Raw genomic sequence first — 23,597 nt, 5'->3', positions numbered from 1 at the left:
CTCTATAGTATTTGATGCTTTTTGTTGTTAAGATGAAAGTGCATATGAGAACTGTTCACGTACAGTAAACAATTCAATCTTTCCAGAGCCTTTATCGTTAAAGCAATTGAAGACAGTTAATCCTTTTCTTATGATTTAATTATTTCTTCGTGTTCCACTTTCTTCAGATATTTCAACAAGTTTTCAATGTCTACAAGGTTAATTATAATTCTTTTATGGCTTTATTTCAAACATCCAAAAGATACAATACACAAGATTATTTTTTAATTTGGAGACAATACAAATTACATTGCTTAAAAAATCTTGCTAATAACCAGCCTCCTCATCCTTGGAGAATATCATCTTGCTTTTTGGAGCTGAGTGGTTTAGCTCTCTTTGAATTGATGTCTTCCCGTGTACTAATTAGGGACCTTGTCTTTGAATTACTGCAATACCCGTTAAAGAAAGGCTTTACTACACAAGCGAACATTTTTGCCCCAAACAAGAGGCCTGTCACTGCCCCTGAAACATGAACACATTTGCAGACAGCCTTGTAATGGCTCTTCTGTGCTTCTACTGCCTGTCTGTATGTGCTTGTGCACGTGGACATGTTTGTGTGTGGATGTGTGGATATGTGATACCATATAGAGAAGTTGCCATGACCTGCTCAGATTGATAAATGACAGAATGATTTATGACATTATAATATCAACATGTTACTCTTCAGCAAATAGCTTGCTATAAATGAAATATATATTTATATATATAAATTTTTAATATATAAGTTTATTTAACATATAAAATTTACATTTATATAAATTTATATATATCATGATATATAAAATTATATAAATTCATTTTACATATAAATTTAATAATTAATATTTATTGATCATTTAATAATTAATATATATTAATATATATAAATTTCTTGAGAGATATATATGAATTTCTTCACCTCTAGGCTCTTCATGGGGATTTTTCATGGTGTCCCTGACCACTGTGAAATTTCTGGATTCTTGCAATGTACTGTTAGATTTGCATGTTGAGCTAACTTTCCCAGTAAGGGTTTTCTTCTCCAGATTTCTTCATCAGAAAACATTTTTATATTGGTAACAAAAATCTTCCTGGGTATTGATGACCTCAGGTAATTTACTGGGATAGATGAGCTTGCTTTGTGTAGGCATTCCCAATTCCTTTCTAGTGCCATTCTCCATCTCATTAGTCCTTCTTCCTTTCCTTCCCAGGGAAGCTATTTGGTTTCTCATTCCAGAGCTGGCTGTCATAGTTGCCATTATCTCCAAAAGAGCTCTCTGTGGTATGTGAGCCCCCACCAGGGGTGTGCCTTTCCCATGGCTGGCATTAATGACCTTCACTCCTTATGGTTGGTTGTACCTTTGCAGCCCTCAGGCAACTGCATATAGTCTTCGGATTCTCTTTAATATGAGCAGGAGGCTTTGAAAGGCTTAAAACAACACAAATATTTAAGACACGAAGAAATGACTTTCTATCAGGCAAATAAATGACAATATAAAATGCCTGTGTTGGTATGGTTTGGTAACTGCAGGTCAAATTACTAAGTGAAATCACTACAGGGGTCAATACATCTCTCTTCACTCCCTGAGAATTATTTTTATGCTATTTACACTTTAAAAAGTGCATTGAGTTGGTGTAAACAATTAAGACACTTGACAGATTAATGTGAAGAAATAGTATAAATTACCTTATTTAACAAGGTGGAGGTGATATGTCAACAGGCAAACTTTCCTAGGGGACATAAGAGAAAAGGTAAACACACTAGGTAAGAAGCTATTCAACTGTCGTCTAAACCACATGGACAGAGTTGATTAGAATTCCAATTAGAGTACATTTTAAATAACTCTATATGAGGGAATGGAATATCAGCACTTGGGAATTTATCTTAGCAGCATTTTCCTTCTAGTGAGATTTAAATTGTTGCTTACTATTTATATATATGATTTTAGTTTCCTTGTTGGGCGTTTAAAAACTATCAGATTTCTAATTTAAGTTTTATAAGTCATAGCTTCAAGCTTTCTTTTTTCTAGGCCTCAATATTTGAATATCATGGAGTCACTTTTCCTACTGAATAGGATTTTGACACAATTTTTATGACTTCACAGGTTTTAATTTTTGATAAGTTTCTTGTCCCATCATAAGTATGGTATTTTTCTTATTAAAATGAGAATATACATTTTAAAATAACTCCAGTGTTTTAATGACACTAACATGCATTCTTTTCATTTATTTATTCATTAATTGTATTGAATAAATACTATTGAGGACCTGCTTTACACTAGCGCAACGCCAAGTGGTAAGGACACAACAGTGAGAAGAAATAGAAATGTATTAAAAGGAAAGACTGATCCATTTTCTGAGTGTTTGTATGAATCTAATAAACTATAAATGATATACGTGAACAATAATAAAAATACTTAACTAAGCCATAGAAGACACAACTTTCTATTTCTTCTTAACTTTCAGAAACCATCTGGACTTCTGTCTTTATTGGATGAAGAGAGTCAGATGATTTGGCCGATGGAAACAAACCTTCCAAAAAAGCTGCAAAGCCTCCTAGAATCCTCAAACACAAATGCAGTCTATTCTCCCATTAAGGATGGGAATGGGAACGTCGCCCTCAAAGACCAAGGCACAGCCTTCACTATCATGCACTATGCAGGAAGGGTAAGTTAATAGAACTGCGGAATTTATCATATGTATTAAGGGACCAATGGGCCAAGGGACAAACATTAGACTTTTTCATATTTTAGGGTGTACTATTTTGATAAATGAAAGCTGGATGAACAACCTACAAAATTTTACTTTTCTAAGCCATTTTCCTTTAGCCTGATAAGGAATTAATATCTTCAGAATGATGAAGCATGCTGTGTCATCCTTTTCATAATGTGTCTAGAATTGTAACTTAATATGAGCAAAGGACTCCTGGATTTAATACAAAGAGCTCTGTTGTAAACTTTGGATATTTTTCTTAATACAGACAAACATCGGGCATATGAATTTGCTTGTTCAGAATATAGTTTTTAATATTTTAAAGTATTTTTCTTAAAGCATGTCGACCAAGGAAAGAAAGCTGCTCTCAGATCTCTCCCGATTCCCTAACTAGGTTTATAAAACATGCTTCTTCCTTCTAAACCTTCAAGGACTTCTTACCTGTATAAAAATTATCACATTTCTTATTCTAGACTAATATCCAGCTTCTCTAAGCTGCTCACAATCTTTTCTTCCATGCCTTATCTGTCATAACTGCCCTATACAAGACCTCTGTTACAGGTATTTTTTCTACTCCACTCACAGTTTCCCTGCATCTCCCAGCCCCCTTAAGCTCCCTTATACTCCAGCTGAAATATCCTCCTTGTCTTCTTAACAAGATCCAATTTTATTCACCCTTTGATGCTTAAATCCATGTCCATTTATCCTCAATCCAAATCCCATCTGTAGTAAATGTCTTCCACCTTTGAATTTGTAGCCCACAGCTTTTGGCCCCACTTAGTACACATTACAGACTAGAGGGTGAAATCTCTCAGCGCCGTCTTACAATGTATTTCAGCTAATTTCAACCAGAGTTTACTGAGACTCTCCTACACACCAAACAGGGAACATGAGAGAATCAAAGTTGAGCAAAGCCTACTCCTTGCCCTCAAATATCTCAGATTCAAATAAGGGAAAGGCAAATTAATAAATATTAATAATACATTATTAACATAATTTTAACAAAGAAGGAAGCAATTATTTGGCTCAAAAGAATGTAGAAATGTTTCCCACACCTAGGTGTCCAATGGTAAGTTAGAGCTCGCTAATTATAAAAGAGAGGAGGCGTTCTCGTAGAGATGTAGGATTCTGAAAGTGTGTGGCATGTGTATCGCTCAGGATTCAGTTGCAAAAGACAGAATCCACTCTAGCTGTTTAAGTAGAAAATAACTTAGTAGGAAAAATAATTGTTTGGAGACTCTAAATTGAACTTTTCGGAATGCCCTTAAAACCGCACCATAGAACAGAGCTACCCTGGTAGTTACAGCCTCATCTTTGATCAGGAAATGCCCAGCCACGTGGAGAAGCTGCTGCTGCAGTTACTGATTCTCTCAGTGTGGCCACCACCTGCACAAGTAAAATGTCCACATCCTAGCACTCCACTTCGAAGACGCTGGTGACGAGACCTGGAGATCTCCCTTGTCAGAGAAAACACAAACATCTTCATGACAGGTTTACCAGGTAGCACAGCAGAAGCAACGGAAGTGTGGCCCTTGCCATTTCTACAGACTAGTAGAGACTAAAGAGCAATCAGATCCCACATGCAAGGGAATCTGGGAAGGTAACTTTCTTTTTGTTCAACTTTTGCGTACAGCAAGGCAGCTAGGATGGGTGTGGTATACTATTCCTCCATATCCACCCCTGTAGTATTTGGGGCATGGTGTCACAAGTTCGGTTAAGTGTAGGCAGAATGGTAGGTGAAACAGCTAAAAAGATTAGTTTCAGCCAATCATGAATAAACTTGCATGTACAACTGAGGGCTTTGTCCTCTTGATGGTGTTATAATACCTCATGGAATATTTTTAGACAGGGTAGGAGACTGAAGCAGTGAGAAAAACAGAGGACATGATGTAAAATAGATTGGCAACACGGGGGTGGGGGGGTGGTCCTTGGAGATGCTCCATCACGTCTGCATTTGAGCAGTAGCAGAGGGACAGAAACGGGCATTCAGAAGGAACCAGGAACCAGGCTGTGGCTGGCGGGGATGTGCAAAGCTGGGGAGATGTGGACTAAGAGGACCCAGAGCGTTCTCACGTGGCTCACGGATGGAGGGACGTATTGTGTCAACCAAGAGAGGAAGTCCTGGAGGGTGAAGTGGTTTGGAAGGAACGATATATTCAGTTTTAGATGTTTTGAATCTGAGATTCTTTTCAAGTGGTAATCCTAATACGCTAAAAATACTTGATGCTGGGATAAAAGAGGTTGGTTGTTTTTAGAAGCTTGGTTATATACTTGGAAATGTGTATCCTGATAATTGCACCCAGGAAGAGCATGGAGAAGAGGGAGAAAAGAAGTCAGTAGAAAAAGAATTATCACAGAAACTGAGAAAGGATGAGAAGAGAGCAGTAAGAAACACACCTGGGTGATGTGGAAGTTAGGCCGAGGTGACCCTTGTGATACCTTATAGCAGAATCTTCTCCTAAGAAGTTTTCTTTAGTGAATGGGATGTGGCAAGAAGTCAAGGGAAATTATATATCTCTATACATCTATATATCTCTCTTTCCTTGGAGAGTTAATTTTCTTTATATTCAAGAGATTTAGCTTTTAAAATTATTTATAAACAGAGTAATCTTTTAGTCTTATATTCAGATTTTTTAAATCTATATTTTCATCATAACAGACATTTATTAAATTTATAAAAATTATTTTAACATTTACAATAAGGTATAATAATTTTAGGAAACTATTTTTCTAAAAGTTTCATGGAAGCTATCATAAGTGGGTATATAGTGATTTGTTTCAGAAATCCGTTTGTATTGTGTACTGGAGATGCATTAAATGTTGAATAAAAGCTAATTGCATTAAAGTAAATAGAAATGTGCTTTGGGATAATAAATTTTTAATGATTTTATGTTCAGTTGTAAAAAAATATTCCACAGGCACTTAAAATTTCTATTTTAATTGTTTTTAGAAAAATTGGGAGAAAAACAACTAATAGTTCAAATTAATATAATTATTTCATTGGGATTTAACAGAAATAAAGCAAAACACAGAAAATCAATTGATTAGTTGGTACAGAGCCTAAACCCCTGTGGAATCATGAATTTTTCTTGTCAAATCACCATTTTTTAAGCAAGATTTCCATAATTGGAGTCGATTTTGTGGTTTTATAAAAATCTTTCATTTTCCTGAGATGTACTAATGAGTCTTAGCCAAAGAACTCCCTGAGGACTCATTCACATGTTACAGTGTATATTATATGTAATTTGTGGCAATATGTCAAGCCATATGCCATTTGAATCATCAAATGTAGCTATATACACTTAAATTTTGAGCAATTGCCGTTTCAAAAAAGAAGAAACAGCAGCACATTCTGGATTTTATAAATCAAGAGATGTAGAAAAAATTAATTCATTTAAAATCAACATGCAGGGTTTAATTTGGACAATAGGATAATAAAGTTGACCCCAAGAGAGCACAGTGGCTCTGGGGTCCCAGGGTTGGTTTGTAGCCTCTTTTTAGCCAGATGGATGGGCTAGAGCACATCTCTCATCACCAATAGCTCCTCCGTGATGGGATTATCTGGTCTTTTTAGTGAAAATTTATTACCTCTCATAGGAAGGATAATTATTACTGCTCATGATGATATTGACAGCCAGCTCTCGTCCTGATGGACTCACCTATCCTGAAAGCTCTGAACAGGAAACCCTGCCATACTTTTGAGTCTTGTTTGGAACAGAGGCTCAGAGGTCCTTTTAAAAATGTTTAAGCAACATTATTTAAATTATAGCTGAATATCTTTCCCAAACACATTTGAATTTTTTATTACTCATAGGAGCATGGTGTATTTTCCAATCTCAATTACAGAAATATTTTAAAGTAAATGGGAAGAGGCTGTGCATTAAATATTAACATGGTCTCATTAACAAGCAGGAATCTGAATTAAAGAAGGCTTGTAGGGTGTTTTTTTGGTTGATAATTTGTTTTAGCAAATTTTAAATCATATATGGGATTACCCGTTATAGGGCCTGCTCTTAAACTTGTACTGGTGATTTAAATGACAGAGAAGCATTAAATCCAGAAGTGTTTCTAATTTTATTGGCTATTAAAATTAAGAATCTTGAAGGAAAGAAGAATTATGGTTTGGCAAAAGACATTGGCTCTTAGGAGGATTGAATTTCCATTAAGGTGATTCTAAACTGACTATAATAGGAAATGGTATTTTGAAGTTCCTAAATTTTGATGTGAGAAAAAGGAATAGATTAGGAGATAGTAAAGAAACCTTAAGTAATAACAACTGAATTAATGAAAATATAGGTCAAAATCCCTATAAAGATATACAACTATCTGTACAATTATTATGTACCCATAATAATTAAAATGAAAACTTTAAAAAAAGAAAAATGAATAGTTATGCAATATATGACACCTACATGTATGACCCTTGTTGGTTGCCCAGTCATAAGATCTTTGTCTGAAAGTTGTTTATTATGACAATTCATTTTAGTATAAAGGAATTTTCTTTGGATCTCAGGTAAGTCTCCCATTGTGACAAGCCTGATTGGCTGATGCACCTCAAGTTGATGATATTGTCTTTATACCTTAGGTGATGTATCTCTGTTTTAGCTCCTCCTCTCCCCAAACACTTAAGCATCACAATGGATTGAAGAGTGGGCTCCCCAGAAAATATGTCCAGGCCCTCATCCATGCAAGCTGTGAAATGACTTCATTTGGAAAACGGGTCTTTGTTTACGTAATTAAGTTAAGAATCTTGAGATGAGGAGACCATCCTCGATTATCTGGGTAAACTCTAAATCCAAAGCACACTTTACATGGGAAGTATCCATATGAGTGAACAGAGAGAGATTTTAGAGAGAGAAGGGAGAGGCCATGCGACCACAGAGGCAGAGATGGGAGTGATGCACCCACAAGCCAAGGAACACCTGGAACCACCAGCAGCCAGAAGAGGCAGGAAGGATCCTTCCCCAGAGCCCTGGGGTCCAGGTAGCCTAATGTCACAGCTCTGGCCTGCAGCACTGTGAGGCAATGATTTTCTCTTGTGTTGAGTCACCCAGTTTAGAGTTATTTGTTGCAGCAGCCCTAAAAAACCAGTGAAGTATTCACTGGTCCAACTTTCACAGGTTATGAGAGAAATGAGTAGTTTTAACTGGCAACATTGTAGCATTTCTTTACCACATTGCATTCATTTTTTAAGTGAACCCTGCACTGCTTCATCTCTGCTTTGCTCATGCCGTTTTCCTCACCTGGAATGTCCCTTTCCTTCATCTTTCCAAATCTTGTCCATCTTCCCAAGTTCTTGGTCTAATCTCAATTTCTTTGATCTCTTTCTGCCCTCATCAACAATGATGCCTGACGCTTGAGTAGCACTTTCCAGTTTACAGAGTACTTCTGAGACATTTTTGCCACATCCATGTATATAAACATTACTATTTCTGTTTTCCAGGTAAGTAAGCCTTGGTCAAGTTCAATGATGCACCAAAGATTGCACGGCTACATACTGATTTCCTGGGCCTGCCATAACAAAGTACCACAAACTGAGTGGCTTAAAACAACAGAAATCTATTCTTTTACAGCAAGGGAGGATAGAAGTCCGAGATCAAGTATTAGCAGGGTTAGTTACTTCCGGAGACTCTGAGGGAGGAACTACTCCAAGCCTCTCTCCTGGCTTCTGGCGGTTGCCAGCAGTTGGCATACCTTGGCTTGTAAACCTGTCACCCCTGTGTCTGCCTCTATCGCCTGGCTCATCCCTCTGTGTGCATCCCTGTGTGTTCTCTCCTCTTCTTATAAAGATTTAGGGCCCACCCTAATCTACTATGACCTCATCTTAATCCAACTAATTTTATCTACAAAGACCCTATTGCCAAATAAGTTCTAATTCTGTGGATCTGGGTGGATATGAATTGTAGGATGTACTGTTCAACCCACAGCAGGCTGGTAGGTGGCAACACTGTGTCTCATTTTCCTCAAGTGCTCTGTGTTTTTCTCTCTCCCCCACATCTTGGGGTGAAATTCTCAAAGTCTTTATTGTGTATGCTCATAGAATTCATGTGGTGTAGTGGAAAGAGAAGAGGCACCGGGGCCCACGGGCCTGGGTTTGAGTTTCAGCTCCGCCGCTGTGTGACTTTGAGTAGGACAAAGACCCTCAATGGCTGCACCCATGAAAGTTGCCATTAAAGAAAATATAATTACGAACCTTGCAAACTTGTCTTGAAGGTTAAGTGGTGAGCAAGCAATAAAGGCAGTTACAATTATTTTCACACATTTCTTCAAATGCGTGAGTCATATTTCCCCAACAACAGCTGAAGGTCTTCAGCACAGGAATGCCACAGTATTTAGCAAAATTTTGAACACATCAGTCAGAGAAATTGGCAAGGCCATCTAGTCCACTTGCTGTATTTTCAGATGAGAATATTGGCAGCCCGATGGAATTGCTCAAATTAAGTGGTAAAATGTTCTTGATGAGTCAAAAAAATTATTAATTCTTATATCTTATAGAAGTGCTTGCATTACATAAAGCAGTGTTTTATGTCATGTTAGAACATTCATTTTTGTATATCACAATGTTATTAGTATCACTTCAGCAGATGATAGGAAAGACGTAGCCACTAAAATTATATCATGATATTTTCTTGCTCTTCCTACCACACTTAAAAGACGTGAGTGGAAGATATGTGCAGAAAATTGAGACATTGCGTTAGCTACGGCAACTATAATATTAAAAGAGAAAACATCTAGATAAATGTTTTAATTTGTGTTAATGTAACATTTTGATTTTCACTGAGTATATGGGTAGTTTTGTGATGTGTGACTCTACCTCGGTAAAAGAGAATTTTGTAAAAAATGATGTTCGTTATTTAGTTTTGTAACTAATATTTTAATTGGGCATATATATGTGTGAAATTTTACTGCACATTTAAAAAGATTCTTTAAATGTTATTTCCCTTAAGAAAATTAAAACTTTTTCTGCAATTTATATACATATTCTGAGTTGTAATTTTACAATGGAATAAAAATGTATAGCCACCTTCTATATAATGTATAGCCACATCTGCTTGCAAATGTGTCTTTCTGCAGGTGGATTTTGACTGTATTTGTCAGAATTTCTTCTCCATTCCCCTAAACCACATCCTTACAGATAAGGTTGTAATCCCAGATGCATAGACCTGATCATTATTGTTCATGTCCCTGATTTCCACAGGCCTTTACAAGAATCATATTACTAAAACATTGCTGATGGGGGGGGAAAATGAAGTTACACTGATTTGCAGCCTCTCCATAAAATATTAATACCTAGACTTTTTTTCTTCTCCTTGAAAAGGTTCCACCTCTATCTTTGAATAAACTAAGTTTGAAATTTATTTGTTGTTTAGATTTATGTTGTTTTCCAGATCTCTGAGTAGAGATCTTTATCTTTTTCATACTATAGTAGATTCTAGGTGCTATACTGATTAAAGGCAACCTCTTTGCCGGTAAACGTATTTACATAATGTATTTGCAGGAACAATCTTGGCCTGTTCAGCTTCCCAATTCCCCATGTCAGGGACACCTTTTATAACTTGTGTCCTGGCCTTCACCCCCTGGAGATTTGTGGGAGACACAATGTACCCAAGAAGACTCTGAGAGTGAACCTTTAAATCAAAAGACAAAGGAAATGGACTAATCAATAGGCAGCTTCCATTTATTTCTCTCTTTCTTTTCTGCAGGCAGAATCCCCAGACATAACAATCAAATCTGTCTGGTCTAAGCCAAACTGATACTATTAAGGGCTATTTGACAAAGATATTTTGACCTGCACAGAAAGAGCTTAATTTACATCTGCATTTGTTCACCTCCTGTGCAGACTTTTTGAAAAATAAAAATTTGCTCCATCAGGCTTCTGATGTTCTACTACTTACATCAATTTCACTTTTGGCAGAAATTTTCACTGGAGGCAGTATCAACCTGTCCTTACACAGACTTTGTTAGGAAGAGAAAACATGAGATCTCATTTAGAGAATCTTACTGTTTCTTCAGAGATTTAATATATTCTGTTATCTTCATAAGCTGACAGAAAGTTATAAATATAAAACTTCACATTTCCCAGAATATTGATGTTTTATTGCTAAGTGGTTGGTACTTTTTTCCTTAAAGGAACCAAAGGGGCATATTCAGAAATTTCAGCTGTGTCAATTTCAAGAGAATATCGGTATCCAGATTTCTAGATATCTAGATAAAGACTTGTAATGTTACTATGTGTTCCTAATAACATTTTTTATTAATTAGTATTTACCAACTTAAAATGAAACCAGAAAGAAAATAAGCAAAATCGTTGGATAGAATCAATTAATGGAAAAGTCAAATAATAGAAGATATTGCTTATAAATATCAATGATATGTAGAGATCAATTTGCCACCACACAAAAAATCTAGACCCTTTTCAGCAAACCTCACATAGAAAGCTGACAACAGGCATGAAAAATAATTGCACACATTTATATTTGCTGAAAATAATCGTTTATTTTCACGTATTTCATGGATAATCACGTATATTCTGATGTGATATACTGAATTCAAGAGTTTATCTCAAACGTTTTGCGCTTTTATCACCTGTTGATTCCAACCTCTTCTATTCTAAAAATTATATTTTGCATCATTTTGCAAATAACATGATGGAAAAGAGATTATAAATTTGGCAGATCTGGGAATTTACTTCCATTCTGTAAATGTTGATGATGTTTCCCAGGGTAGAGAGCTTATTGATGCTCATGATTCAGTTTCACAGACGAGATGACTCCCAGATCTCCGGTCTGTTTCTGCTGTGGGCTTCAGACTGGTATATTGACTTTTTAATTTCTCTATTTGTTTGGCATCTTAAATGTAACAGAAGCAAGGTAAACGAAACTCCCTACCCCATCTCCCAAACACTGTTTCCTTCTCTCTGTCATCTCACTTCAAAAAAGTAAATAAACAAATAAAATTGATTATTCCTATTTGCCCTACCTTTGAATTCATAGAATTCAATTAATTGCAAAATACAAACTACTATCTCCTATTTATCTCTTAAATCCAAATACCCTCCTTCTTATCCCAGTAGCAGATTTCACATCACCCTCCTCACTCTCTAGGTCACTTCACTAGTCTCCTATTACTCATTGATGGAATGAGTACTAATTATCGATAAAAGAATGAGTGAATATTTTTACTTAAAGGAATACGAACTGCCTCTAATTCGTTTATCTTTTGTTTGTTTGTTTGTTTCTCTGGTAACACTTTCAAAATTAAATGTGATTACTCAGAATGGACGTTTTAGTAATAACTAGTGGCACTGATGGATACTTTACCAATTTTTCATAAATCATCTATATTTTAAACATTTATATTCTCAAGCTTATCGTTCCTTAGTAGAAGAGTAAACTTTGCTTCCTCTTTTTTATTTCAGGATATTATGGGGGTACAAACATTTTGGTTATATGTTATGACTTTGCCACATCCCAACCATGATTTGAGACACACCCTTCTCCCCCTACAGTGCTCACCGCGTCCACTAGTTGTGAGTTTACCCACCCACAACCCCCCTACCCCCAAAGAATATTACTACTGTGTGAGCACCTTAGTGTTGATCAGTCAGTGCCAGTTTGATGGCAATACATGTGGTGCCCATTCTTCCATTCTTGTGATACCTCACCTTGGAGACTGGGCTCAAGCTCTATCCAGGAAAATATAAGAGGTGCCAGATCACCATCATTTTTTATAATTGGGAAGTACTCCATTGTGTACATATACCATATCTTATTAATCCACTCATGGAATGACAGGCACTGGGGTTGTTTTCACATCCTTGCAATAGTGAATTGTGCTGCCATAAACATTCGGGTGCAGATGTCTTTATTATAGAATGTCTTTTGTTCCTTTGGGTAGATACCTAATAGTGCCATTGCTGGATCAAATGGTAGTTCTATTTGTAGATCTTTGAGGTATCTCCAAATTCTTTTCCACAGAGGTTGCACTAATTTGCAGTCCCACCAGCAGTGTAAGAGTGTTCCTATCTCTCCACATCCTTGCCAGCATTTATTTCTTTGGGATTTTTTGATAAAGGCCAACCTTCTAGAATTAGGTGATATCTCATTGTGGTTTTGATTTGCAACTTTTACTTCCTTTTTTAAAAATCAGATCTTCCAGATCATTTTAACATTTTTGTTCTTCGTGCACCTGGTAGTTGAACAGACACAATTCAGAGGATGTAATCAGGATTCTGTATGATTGGGGCATGTACTGTTTTTTAAAATATATTCAGCAAGTCCTTTCCTTGTAACCAGATTAAAACTTGGGCTCTCCAGTGATGTTTCTGGTTTATCTCTTGTAATAGAAAGTTCCTTACTTTAATTGGCACTCACAGACTCAATTCAGCAGTGAGGATTTCTGGTCTATATAATAATCAAAGCAATGAAGTTAATGAAAAGTTAGGTCTCCTTATGCATCAAATATAGACTAGGCACTGCATGGCGGTCAAGAGAGTCCTTTTTTCTTCCTTTTCATGCCAAGCTTAGCCTCCTGCTGCTTATCTTATATCCTCACAATGTGGTTTCACTCATACTGTGCCTTCAGTCAAGGCCAACGCTCGCTTAGGTGTTTTCAGGTGACCCTTAGAGGGACTCCCTTCCCATGATGTGGGTGACACTCATCCTTCTGGCTGGTTGCCCCCTGACCCTGGTTTTGGGGGTTCTCTCCACACAGACTCTCCCTACTGGACTCCATCAGTCCCAGCCTCCCCACGAGTCTCTTCGCAGGATTTAACATAGCTCTGGTTTGTGTACCAGATGAGGAAATGTCACCTTGTCCTTTGTTGTTTATCAAAAATGCAATGTGTCCTGTGCTCGTTGTTTTCTTGTACTGACACAGAACAGCTTGGGCCTCTACAGCAGGAAGGGTTCTTGCTCCCGTCGTTTTGCACATCCACACCCTTTGTGCGTCCCCTTGGGCGCCAAATGCCTATGCACAGAATCTCCCCAAGCAGTGGGACAAGGCGAAGGTGTAAGAAGGTTCCCAGGACACCTCCCCTCTCTCCAATTAGAGGACTAAGGGAAGAAACTGTGCTGAAGTTCCTACAGTCATGGTTGGATGCTCTTAGAGCAATAAAGCAATCACTATTGTGTACTCAAATTGAGTGCAAGATCAATAGATCAATAGATGCAGACATAGATATATAAATCAAATACAGGAGAGAAATAGGTACATAGATAAATATGTAAACACACACATATAAATCAAATACCAATACAGACACACATATAAATTATCCATGCTGTAATCTGGCATATCCTTAAATGCCTAGACTGTCACTGAGAGTGGCTTTGCTAGAGGAACTTTAGTTTTTAGTACGTCATCCACATGGAAATGTAGCTCTCTATATCAGAAATATACTGTGCAATATATTAACAATATTAGTAATATACTATAATTAACAATTTGATTTGACATTAACATATTGCCTTACAAGGTAGAGCATGCAAGCTTTACAAATTTATCTAATTCTGACATAATGTTTTATAAGTAAATTATGGATAGTGTTAGCTAGGTAAGAGCAATAGGGAGGGGCAATTAAGGTATTTAAGTCTAAGTGGTAAAATCTCTAAGTGATGCCCCCGAAGGCTCTCCTAAGAATATAACACCATGGCTTTGCAATTTAGAGGCATTTGTGCAAGTCCTGATTCTGGCCTGAATTATGGAGAGCCGAGGCTTCGTAATGTCTGTGTTTTCAGCTGAAAGTCCAGGGCTCTATTTCTTTTTGATTCTTCTTTCTCTAACTTGTGAGGCAGTGCACCCTGCCAAGTGTGCTGGGATGCATCCTGCTCTATGCACAGGATTCATTCTGCAAGCGCAGATGCTACCTCCCTCCACACGGTTTCCTAGAGGGAATGGCTCTTCCCCCTTTGTCTGCCTCCACCCGTCAGCCTGCCCGGCCCTGCGTCCTTCTCCTTGCTTTCCTGGATACCTTCAAGAGCTTTGAAGGGTGCTGAGCACAGTTTCTATCCCTGTCCTTTACTGAGCTACATAGCAGGTAGAAGCTTCTGGGCTGTCAGCACCAAGACGAAGACAGACAAAGCAAGAAATTGGAAATGGTGGGGCTTGATCAAGATCCAGTCTCAAAGTGAACTGCACTGAATTTTCAAGGAGAGGAAAATGATTACAAGGAAGAGGTTATACAGGGAAAATTGAGAAGACAGTCATGGTCACTGAGGAGATGCAGAGACTCCAGATCAGGAAGCAGCTGCCTTCCCCAAGGCTGGGAGTGAGGGGGTTACAAGGGACCGCTGGGCCCAGGAGCTGAGGCAGGTGGGGGAGCCACTTGGTCCTGTGGTGAAGAGGGGCTGCGGGGTGCAAATGGAGTCAGGGAGGAGAGTCAGCCTTTGCAGGGGGAAGATAATCACCAAAGCTTCCACCCTCCTCCTGCCTTCTGGTTTCTGCCAGCACCTTCAGTTTCTGGAAGGCGAGGCAGAAGCTCTGGGAACCCCACTGCTTGTGTTGCAATGCAGAGCAGAAAAGGACAGGATTCGTCTTAGAGCAGACGCCTGTGTGTAAAAGGAAAACGCCCTTGCAAAGTACAATGGGGCAGAGTCCATGCAACTCTCTTGAAAGTGCACACACAGACCGACTAGATCTGGTAGACAGATACAGATATGTAAATTAAAGACTGGCTATCTCTGAAAAATGGAATTAGAGGTAATTTTTTATTTATCACTTTTAGTATTTTCCAAATTTTATCAATCTACGTGGATTATATTTTAGAAAATATTTTTACAAGTCTAGCCCCAGCTGTTTTCCTTAATTTACTCCAAATTCAATCTTTTAACTGTGAAAATCTGCTCAATCCAATGATGACTATATTTTTAAAACCTTTGATATTAACCATTTCAAAGGCCATTTAAAAATTTAAATAGATGATGTTCACCCGTGCCCATTTGCTAAATTCATGTATTCTAGCCCCTTAAAACAATGTTTTTTATTGATGAGCTATGCTAATAGAATTACTAACTTTAGTGTGAACTGGCCAGAGTTCAACACTGAATTGAATAGATAAGAAAAACTGCCGTTTGGAGAAGCTGACCACCTCAGGCTCCCACAATTAATTCTCACCGTGCGCATCCCCTGAGTGCTTTTGTAGCTTGATAGGTGGAAACCAGATTGAGAATCCACTCTTCCTAACCCTTGGTCTGTTGCTTCTTGTCTTTTACCAAGCCTTTATGTTTTGCATTTTCTCAAAACTTCCAACACTATATATGGCTTATATAGGGTTCCACAATAATCCGGGTTTTTTTGAAAAACATAGTTCTCTTACTACCATTTTAGATAAAATATTTGAAGAGTTTTTTTTTTTCCCCTCTGCAAGAGCTTTATTAAAAATGCTAACTCTCCTACAAAAATAGTTTAGCCTTGAATATAATTATAGTGTAGTCTCATCTTAAACTTAATCAGCAATTTAAAATATGCCAATATCTGCTCTGTTAGTTGTTCTAAGAGGGACTATGTCCCCATCTGTAAGATGCACTGAGAACGTTTATTTCCTGCAAACCCTGTTCCTGTGCTCATTTATCACCAGCCGGCACCACCTAAACGGACTGAGTTGATAGAGCATCCTTAGTCACTAGGACCTGGAGCTGGGCTGCTCACACCCAATGTGCATGAGAATCGCTGGCAAACAAGTTTAAAACTCAGGTTCCCTGGCTCTGCTACAGTAAATGATGACTAAAGAGTTCTGGGGTGAAGTCTAAAATATTTGCATTTTTGTTAAACAACAGAGAATATTCTACAGGCAATACGGGAACCACATTTTGAGAAACCCCAAAGTATTAGCCGTATAGTAGGTACTTGGTCTAGCACACACCTGGCAGCTTTACACTGCTGTCCTACTCTGCGCAAGGCACACAGAGGGATGAGACTGGAGACATCAAGAATTCACTGTTTCCCTGGTCTGGCCAACCCTGCCCTGTCTTTAATAAGATAAAGTAAGCCGGCCGCTCTCACGTTCAGTTCAGGGTATTTAAACCCAGTGTTGGTAGATAGAGCTATTTCTGTGTAGCTCTCTGGCCTTTGGAATTCAGTTTCCTTGGTGATTAGCCAAGTATGGTTTTGACAGCCTTCAGTTAGGAAGAAAATGCATGTGGTTTGGCATTTTGTTACTTTTGTTTTCTTTCTGGAGCCAGGAAACTGGTATCTTGCTGAATCGTGAGTCACAGCCGTGATGAAAGTTTTATACTCCCTAAATTATAGCTGAGATAATTTGTCTTTTAATTGCATTTATTGCAGTGCTGGAGTGTTACAACAAGTACTTCCCAAAACGCAGCCTACTGTCGCTGCTCTCCGGCTTCTAGTGTACCCGTCATTTGCCGTCCACACCGAAGCGTTGAAATGAGTATTGCTAACTGCCGAGACATAAGCAAAATGCTCAGTTTTCTTTTGAGTCATCTTATTGAACAGATTTCATCCCAAAGGAAATTTTGAATACATGACAATTTCCTTAAAGATATGTATTGGATTGCATGAATATAAATTCCTCTATTACTTGCATGAGGGACACCGCCACATACAGCATGGGTCCATTATTCCAATCTTCAGAGGAAAAAAATAAATAAAGCCTGAAGATCAGTTATGTAAAAACAGTGGGGAAAAGGAAAGCATAGACCTAGCCTCTATCTTTGGCTACTTTTATGTTTTTGTCCTTTCATCCCGCCAATAATAAACCAGCAAGCAACAGAGGAGGAGCTGCCCTGAACCACCCAGGCAGGCTGTCCACCTAGAAACTGCTCCCTGCTGCTCCGGCAGCCTGTCCTGCGCTCCTAAGGGTGCAGCTGACCTTTCTCTGTTCTTGTGACACCCCAGACTCACATGGCAACAGGTGATTTCTAGGATAGATTGAGTTTCTACTTGGTGTGTTCTCTTCCATAGAAATTCTTCCGTCCAGCTAACCAGGTTTTGAGGCTCACTTTCTTTGGAATTGGCCAGGAACCCAGTGGCCTTGTCTCTACTAAGTTTTTCAGCTTTTCTCTGTTTCTTCTCTATGCAAATGCTGGAGGCCACTGCTCTCAGTGAAGTGTAGATGCTGACACCCAGGTGCTCATGTCTTTAATGTGTGTACCTTTCTAGGAAGCATTGTTTCCTTTGGAAGCAATTCCTTCGTAAGTTGTAAATGAATTGCAACCTAAAAATATTACAGGTATAAAATGGCAGTCTTCTTATTGGGCAGGCAGCCCACAGAGCAGTGTCAAGATAGATCACATAGGTCACTTTCACGAGTCCTTCTCAAGTCAGTAATGTAAAAAATTCTGGGAAAGAGCAGAGAAGAAGTTACAGGTGAGCATTAGACACAAGAATGAAGGGTATTTATGAGAAAACTATAGCTACTGTGCAAAGGTAGGTATGAACAGGCATTTTCATTTGTCTTCGAAGCCACCAAGGGAGAGACAGACAGAGAGACAGAAATAGAGACAGAGAAGAGACAGAGAGACAGAAACAAAGATGGAGAGAGAGAGAGAGGGGCTGAAGTTCCTGTCTGTGTTTTGTGGATGGGAAGCATTGGAGGCTCCGTATCTCGACCCAGTCACCCAGGCTCTGGGCCTGGATGAGGCTGGAGCCCAGAAGCTGTGTCACCGTGCAAGGGCCAGGCGCTTTCTGCCACAGCCCCGTGCCTCCCAGAGACTCGGCTTGAAAGGCAGAGCTGGTCTTGGCTGCTGGAGAGCGGGAAGGAGATCGTGAAAAGGAAAGGCAGGGATAATGTCAAGGGAGGAATTTGGGAGCAGGTGTCAGGAAGTACAATGGGGAACACTGGGAACATGCCGTCTATCAAAGGATTCTATTAGGTGAAGTGCACATTTTTCTGTAGACGGTGAGGATTTATCTGGGATTCAACGTGAATAATTATTAAGTTAAATTTATTTTTTCTATTTCCATCTTTTTCTCAAAGTTAACTTCAAGGTTGTGATGGTTAATTCTATGTGCCATGTGACTGGGTCATGGGATGCCCAGACAGCTAGTTAAACATCATTTCTGGATGTGTTTGTGGTGGTATTTTGGGAAGAGATGAGTGCTTGAGCCAGTAGACTGAGTAAAGCAGGTCTCCCTCCCCAGTGTGGGTGGCCTCATCCAATCCCTCAAGTGCCTGAATAGAATGAAACAGTGGAGGAAGGTTGAATTCTCTCTGCCTGACGGCTCAAGCGAGGGCATTAGTCTTCCCCTGCCCTTGGTGCCCCTGGATCTCTGGCCTTCAGACTCAGACAGGAAGCTACAGTGTGCGTTCACCAGCTCTCAGGCCTCAAACGGCATCCTCGGCTTTTCTGGGTCTCCAGCCTGAAAACAGCGAATCGTGGGACTTCTCCGCCTCCATAATCTTGTGAGCCAATTCCTCAGACTGCATATATGTGCTACACTATTGGTTCTATTTCTCTGGAGAAACCTAACAAATACAAAGGTCTTGTATTCATTTAAGACAAAAAGAAAACATGTGGTTATCTTAGTCCAGGTTATATTTCTTTAGCTGGCCATCTCATTTGTTACAAATTATTTTTAAAAGCAAGATCAAACAAAAAAAAAGATGCATTTAGTTGCATTTGTTAACATTACCATTTTCCTTATAGTGCGTACAATTTTTAAATGCATAGATTTATTTCAGATTTTAATTCCATGCTAAGTTTCTAAATATATATTGTGCCGCTATCTCCCTGCCACTGGGACGATACTAGAGGAGGCTTGATGGGGGTTCCGGACATTCAGCATTGCCCAGAGGTTACACCTCTTCCCCCAGGTAGTGGAGGCTACACTGGAAGCAGTAAAGATGCACTTCAGCCCCTTTCACTGCTCACTCCCCTGCTATGGCAGTGTGGCTGCAGGCCCACTGGAGAGCCAGGACTCCTGGCTTCACCTGGCAGTGATGAGGGGTCACTCTTGCAGCATGTCAGAGGAGGTTGGGTGAGGACCTAGATGTCCACTCCTACAGCCAGTAATGAGGCTGGACTTTCCTTCCCCTGCCAAGTGATCTCAGAAGAAGCCAGCTAAACCCAAAGCTTATGTTGGAAACTTCAACACCCTCCTCTCAGCAATTGGGAAAACAACTACATAGGAAATCAGCCAGGATATAGAAGAACTCAACTACACCATTAACAGTAGGATATACTCCATATTTATAGAACACATAAACCAACAGAAGCAGAGTTCCTATTCAAGTACCCACAGAATATGTATCAAGATAGAGTATACACTGAACCATAAAGCAAAGCTAAGCAAATTCAAAGGAATAGAAATTATACAGAGTAGGATTGCCTGCCGCAATGGAATCAAACTAGAAATCGTTAACAGAAAGATAATAGACAAATCCCCAAATACTTGGAAACTAAACAATGCCCTTCTGAATAATCCATGGCTCAAAGAAGAAATCTTGAGAAAATTTTAAAAATATATATGCTGAACTGAATGAAAATGAAAATTCAACGTATCAAACTTGTGGGAAATAGCTAAGACAGTACTGAACAGAAAATTTATAGCACTAAATACATATGTTAGAAAACAGGAAAAGTTTCCAATCAATAATCTGAGCTTCTACCTCAAGAACCTAGGAACAAAATAAACCCAGAGCAAGCAAACAGAAGGTAATAACGAATAGAAGAAATCAATGAAATTTTTAAAAATGGGCAAAATCAATGAAACAAAGAGCTGCTCCTTTGAAAATATCAATAAAAATGATAAACCTCTAGTATGAATTACAAAGAAAAAAGAGAAAAGACATAACAGCAATATCAGAAATAAAGCAGGAACTATTACTCTAGACCCTGTAGACATCTAAAAGATTGAAAGGGAACGCTGCAAACAAAACTTACACATAGGTTTCTTTTTTTTTTTTTTTTTTTTTTTTTTTTTTTTTTTTTTTTTGAGACAGAGTCTCACTCTGTTGCCCGGGCTAGAGTGCCGTGGCATCAGCCTAGCTCACAGCAACCTCAAACTCCTGGGCTCAAGTGATCCTACTGCCTCAGCCTCCCAAGTAGCTGGGACTACAGGCATGCGCCACCATGCCCGGCTAATTTTTTCTATATATATTTTTAGCTGTCCATATAATTTCTTTCTATTTTTAGTAGAGATGGGGTCTCGCTCTTGCTCAGGCTGGTCTCGAACTCCTGAGCTCAAACGATCCGCCCACCTCGGCCTCCCAGAGTGCTAGGAACACATAGGTTTCTTGATGTAGCTGGAGTGGACCAATCTCTCAAAAAATACAAGCTACCTCAATTCACCCAATATGAAATAGACGATTTGATTAGCCCTATAACTATTAAGGAAATGAATTTGTAATTTAAATTCTCTCAAAAAAGAAAGCTTTTTGTCCCAGATGATTTCACTGAAGAATTCTATGAAGCGATTAAAGGAAAATTAATGCCAATTTTATACAATCTTTCCCAGAAAATAGAGAACACTTCCCAATTCATTTTATGTATCTAGTATCACCCTATACCAAACCAGACAAAGACAGTAACTCACACACATACACACACACGGAAAATTAGAAATGAATATCCCCCATGAATATAGGTGCAAAAATATTTTTTAAATATTAGCAAAGAAAATTAAACAATACATAAAAAGAATTACCCACTTTAACCAAATGGAATTTTTTCAGGGGTGCAAAGCTGATTCAATAATTAAAAATCAATCAAAGTAATCATATGAATAGGCTGAACGAGAGAAAACACATCGCCTTATCAGTGAATGCATAAAAAGCATTTAATAAAATTTACATGCTAAAAGCTCTCAGAAAAGTAAGAATAGAGGGGACAATCTCAACTTAATAAAGAGTATATACAAAAATCCTGCAGCCAATATTATATGTAATGGTAAAAACTGTATGTTTTACTCCTAAGATCAGCAGCGAGGCATGGATGTCTATTCTCACCACTCTCATTCAACATCTTGCTGGAAGTTCTGGCAAGTGTAATAAGACAAGAAAGGAAATAAAAGACACACAGATTGGAAAGGAAGAAATAAACCTGTGACTATTTATACATAATATAATTGCCTATGTGTAAAATCCCAAGGAATCTACCAAAAACAGAAAAAAAGAAAACAGAAAAAAAATGAAAAAAAATTCATAGAACTGATGAGTTCAGCAAGGTCACCTGGTAGAAGATAAACATAAGAAAATAAACTGTATTTCTATATCCTAGTAATGGGCGATGAAATTAAAAATAAAATGACATTTACAGTTGCTCATAAAAATGCATTACTTAGATATAAATCTAACAAATTATGTAGAGAACTTGTATGCTGAAAATCACAAAATGCCCATGAAAGAAATCAAGGATCTAAACCAAAGGAAAGACATGTCCTGTTCTTAAATTAGAAGACAAAGAGTAAGCAGTCAATTTAGTAATAATCAACATAGTGGTAGTTCTCCCCAAACTGACATACAGGTTTAATGCAATTTCTATCAAAATCACAGCAAAATTTTTGATAGATATAAATATATAGACAATATTGTGTGAGGGATGGACACGCTTGAAGCTCTGACTCGGGCGGGACAAAGGCAATATATGTAACCTAAACATTTATACCGCCATAATATAATGAAATAAAAAAATAAAAAATAAACAGAACTAAATCCACAAAAAAAGATATAGACACATTATTCTAAAATTTTTATGGAAAGGTGAAGAAGCTAGAATAGCTAAAACAATGTCTATAAAGATGAACAAAACGGGAGGAATTAGCTTATTCCATTTAAAATCTTATTATAAAGCAAATAATCAAGACAGTGGCAAAGGGGTAGACACATACATCAATGGGACAGAATAAAGAACCCAGAAACAGAACCACACAAATAGATTCATCTGGTTTTGGGGAAGTGAGTGTGTTCATAAATTGGCAACATACAGAATCCATATTCTATATTTTTACTACATTAATATCAATATCCCAGTTTTGCAGGATGTTCCCATTGAAAAAAATTGGATATAAGGTACACACAGTTTATCTCTATTATTTCTCATAATTGCATGCAAATCTAAAATCATTTCAAAATTTAAAGTTTAAAAATATTTAAAGGTGATGAGAGCAGGTTATATATTGACATAATAAATGGCATGAATGGACACCATTTATTTAGATTTTCAAATTGCCTTTGACAAGTCTAACATCAAAGAAGGTTGGATTTGAGGAAATTATCATGGTTAAAAGACCAAATTTGGAATCAGATAGTATTTTATTTTTAAATGAAAAGTGTGTGTGCGTGCTTATGTGCATGGACATGTATGTGTTGTGTATATATACTTTTCAACTCTGTCCACTAAAAACACCTAGAAACACTGACTAATCCAATAATCATGTGCTATTGTATTTGTCTAGAGTGCCAACAGCTGTCTCTAATGTCATGTTTTCACTAAAATGGGCAAGGTCTCCTGCAAAAAATACTTGATTTCCGATTTGGAACCAGAAAGGAAAAAAAACCACACATTTTTTGGAAACACTAATGACAATTTTATGTAATACATTATCAGTTATTTGCATTACCATATTAATTATGATAAAATATCTAAGCTATATGGGGAGTCTCTAACATTTGTACTGAGCTGTCAACTTAAATCCCTTCAATACTGTGGTCACCTGTACCTTATGAATAGGGTCAGGGCTATTAAAGTTGGAAGGCCTTTAGGAGATATTATTTAGCACATAAGAAAAAAGACTCAAAAAGCTTAAGAAGCTTGTGCAACATCACAAAAATAATTAAGCCTACCTGCTTCATTTATACAAATGCCGTGGCAATAAAGTAATTTTGGTAAGCACTGTGCTTCCTACAAACATCAAACTTCCCTCATTGAATGTAGCTGTATATGTGTGTTAAACACCCTTTTCTAGGTAAC

At 37.9% G+C, this 23,597-nt stretch overlaps 1 protein-coding gene across 1 annotated transcript in view; it reads left to right on the top strand.

The window, feature by feature from the left end:
* The window catches only part of MYO16 (myosin XVI), a 475,062-nt gene that overhangs the window by 305,912 nt on the left and 145,553 nt on the right, over window positions 1-23,597 (top strand). Inside the window, exon 22 of the mRNA XM_069467032.1 lies at window positions 2,482-2,682. Within this exon, the coding sequence (XP_069323133.1) occupies window positions 2,482-2,682 (201 nt within the window). The remainder of the gene's footprint in view (window positions 1-2,481; window positions 2,683-23,597) is intronic.

Source organism: Eulemur rufifrons, chromosome 4, assembly GCF_041146395.1.
Source record: "Eulemur rufifrons isolate Redbay chromosome 4, OSU_ERuf_1, whole genome shotgun sequence".
NCBI classification, from domain to species: Eukaryota; Metazoa; Chordata; class Mammalia; order Primates; family Lemuridae; genus Eulemur; species Eulemur rufifrons.
This window is presented reverse-complemented; position numbering and strand designations above follow the sequence as displayed.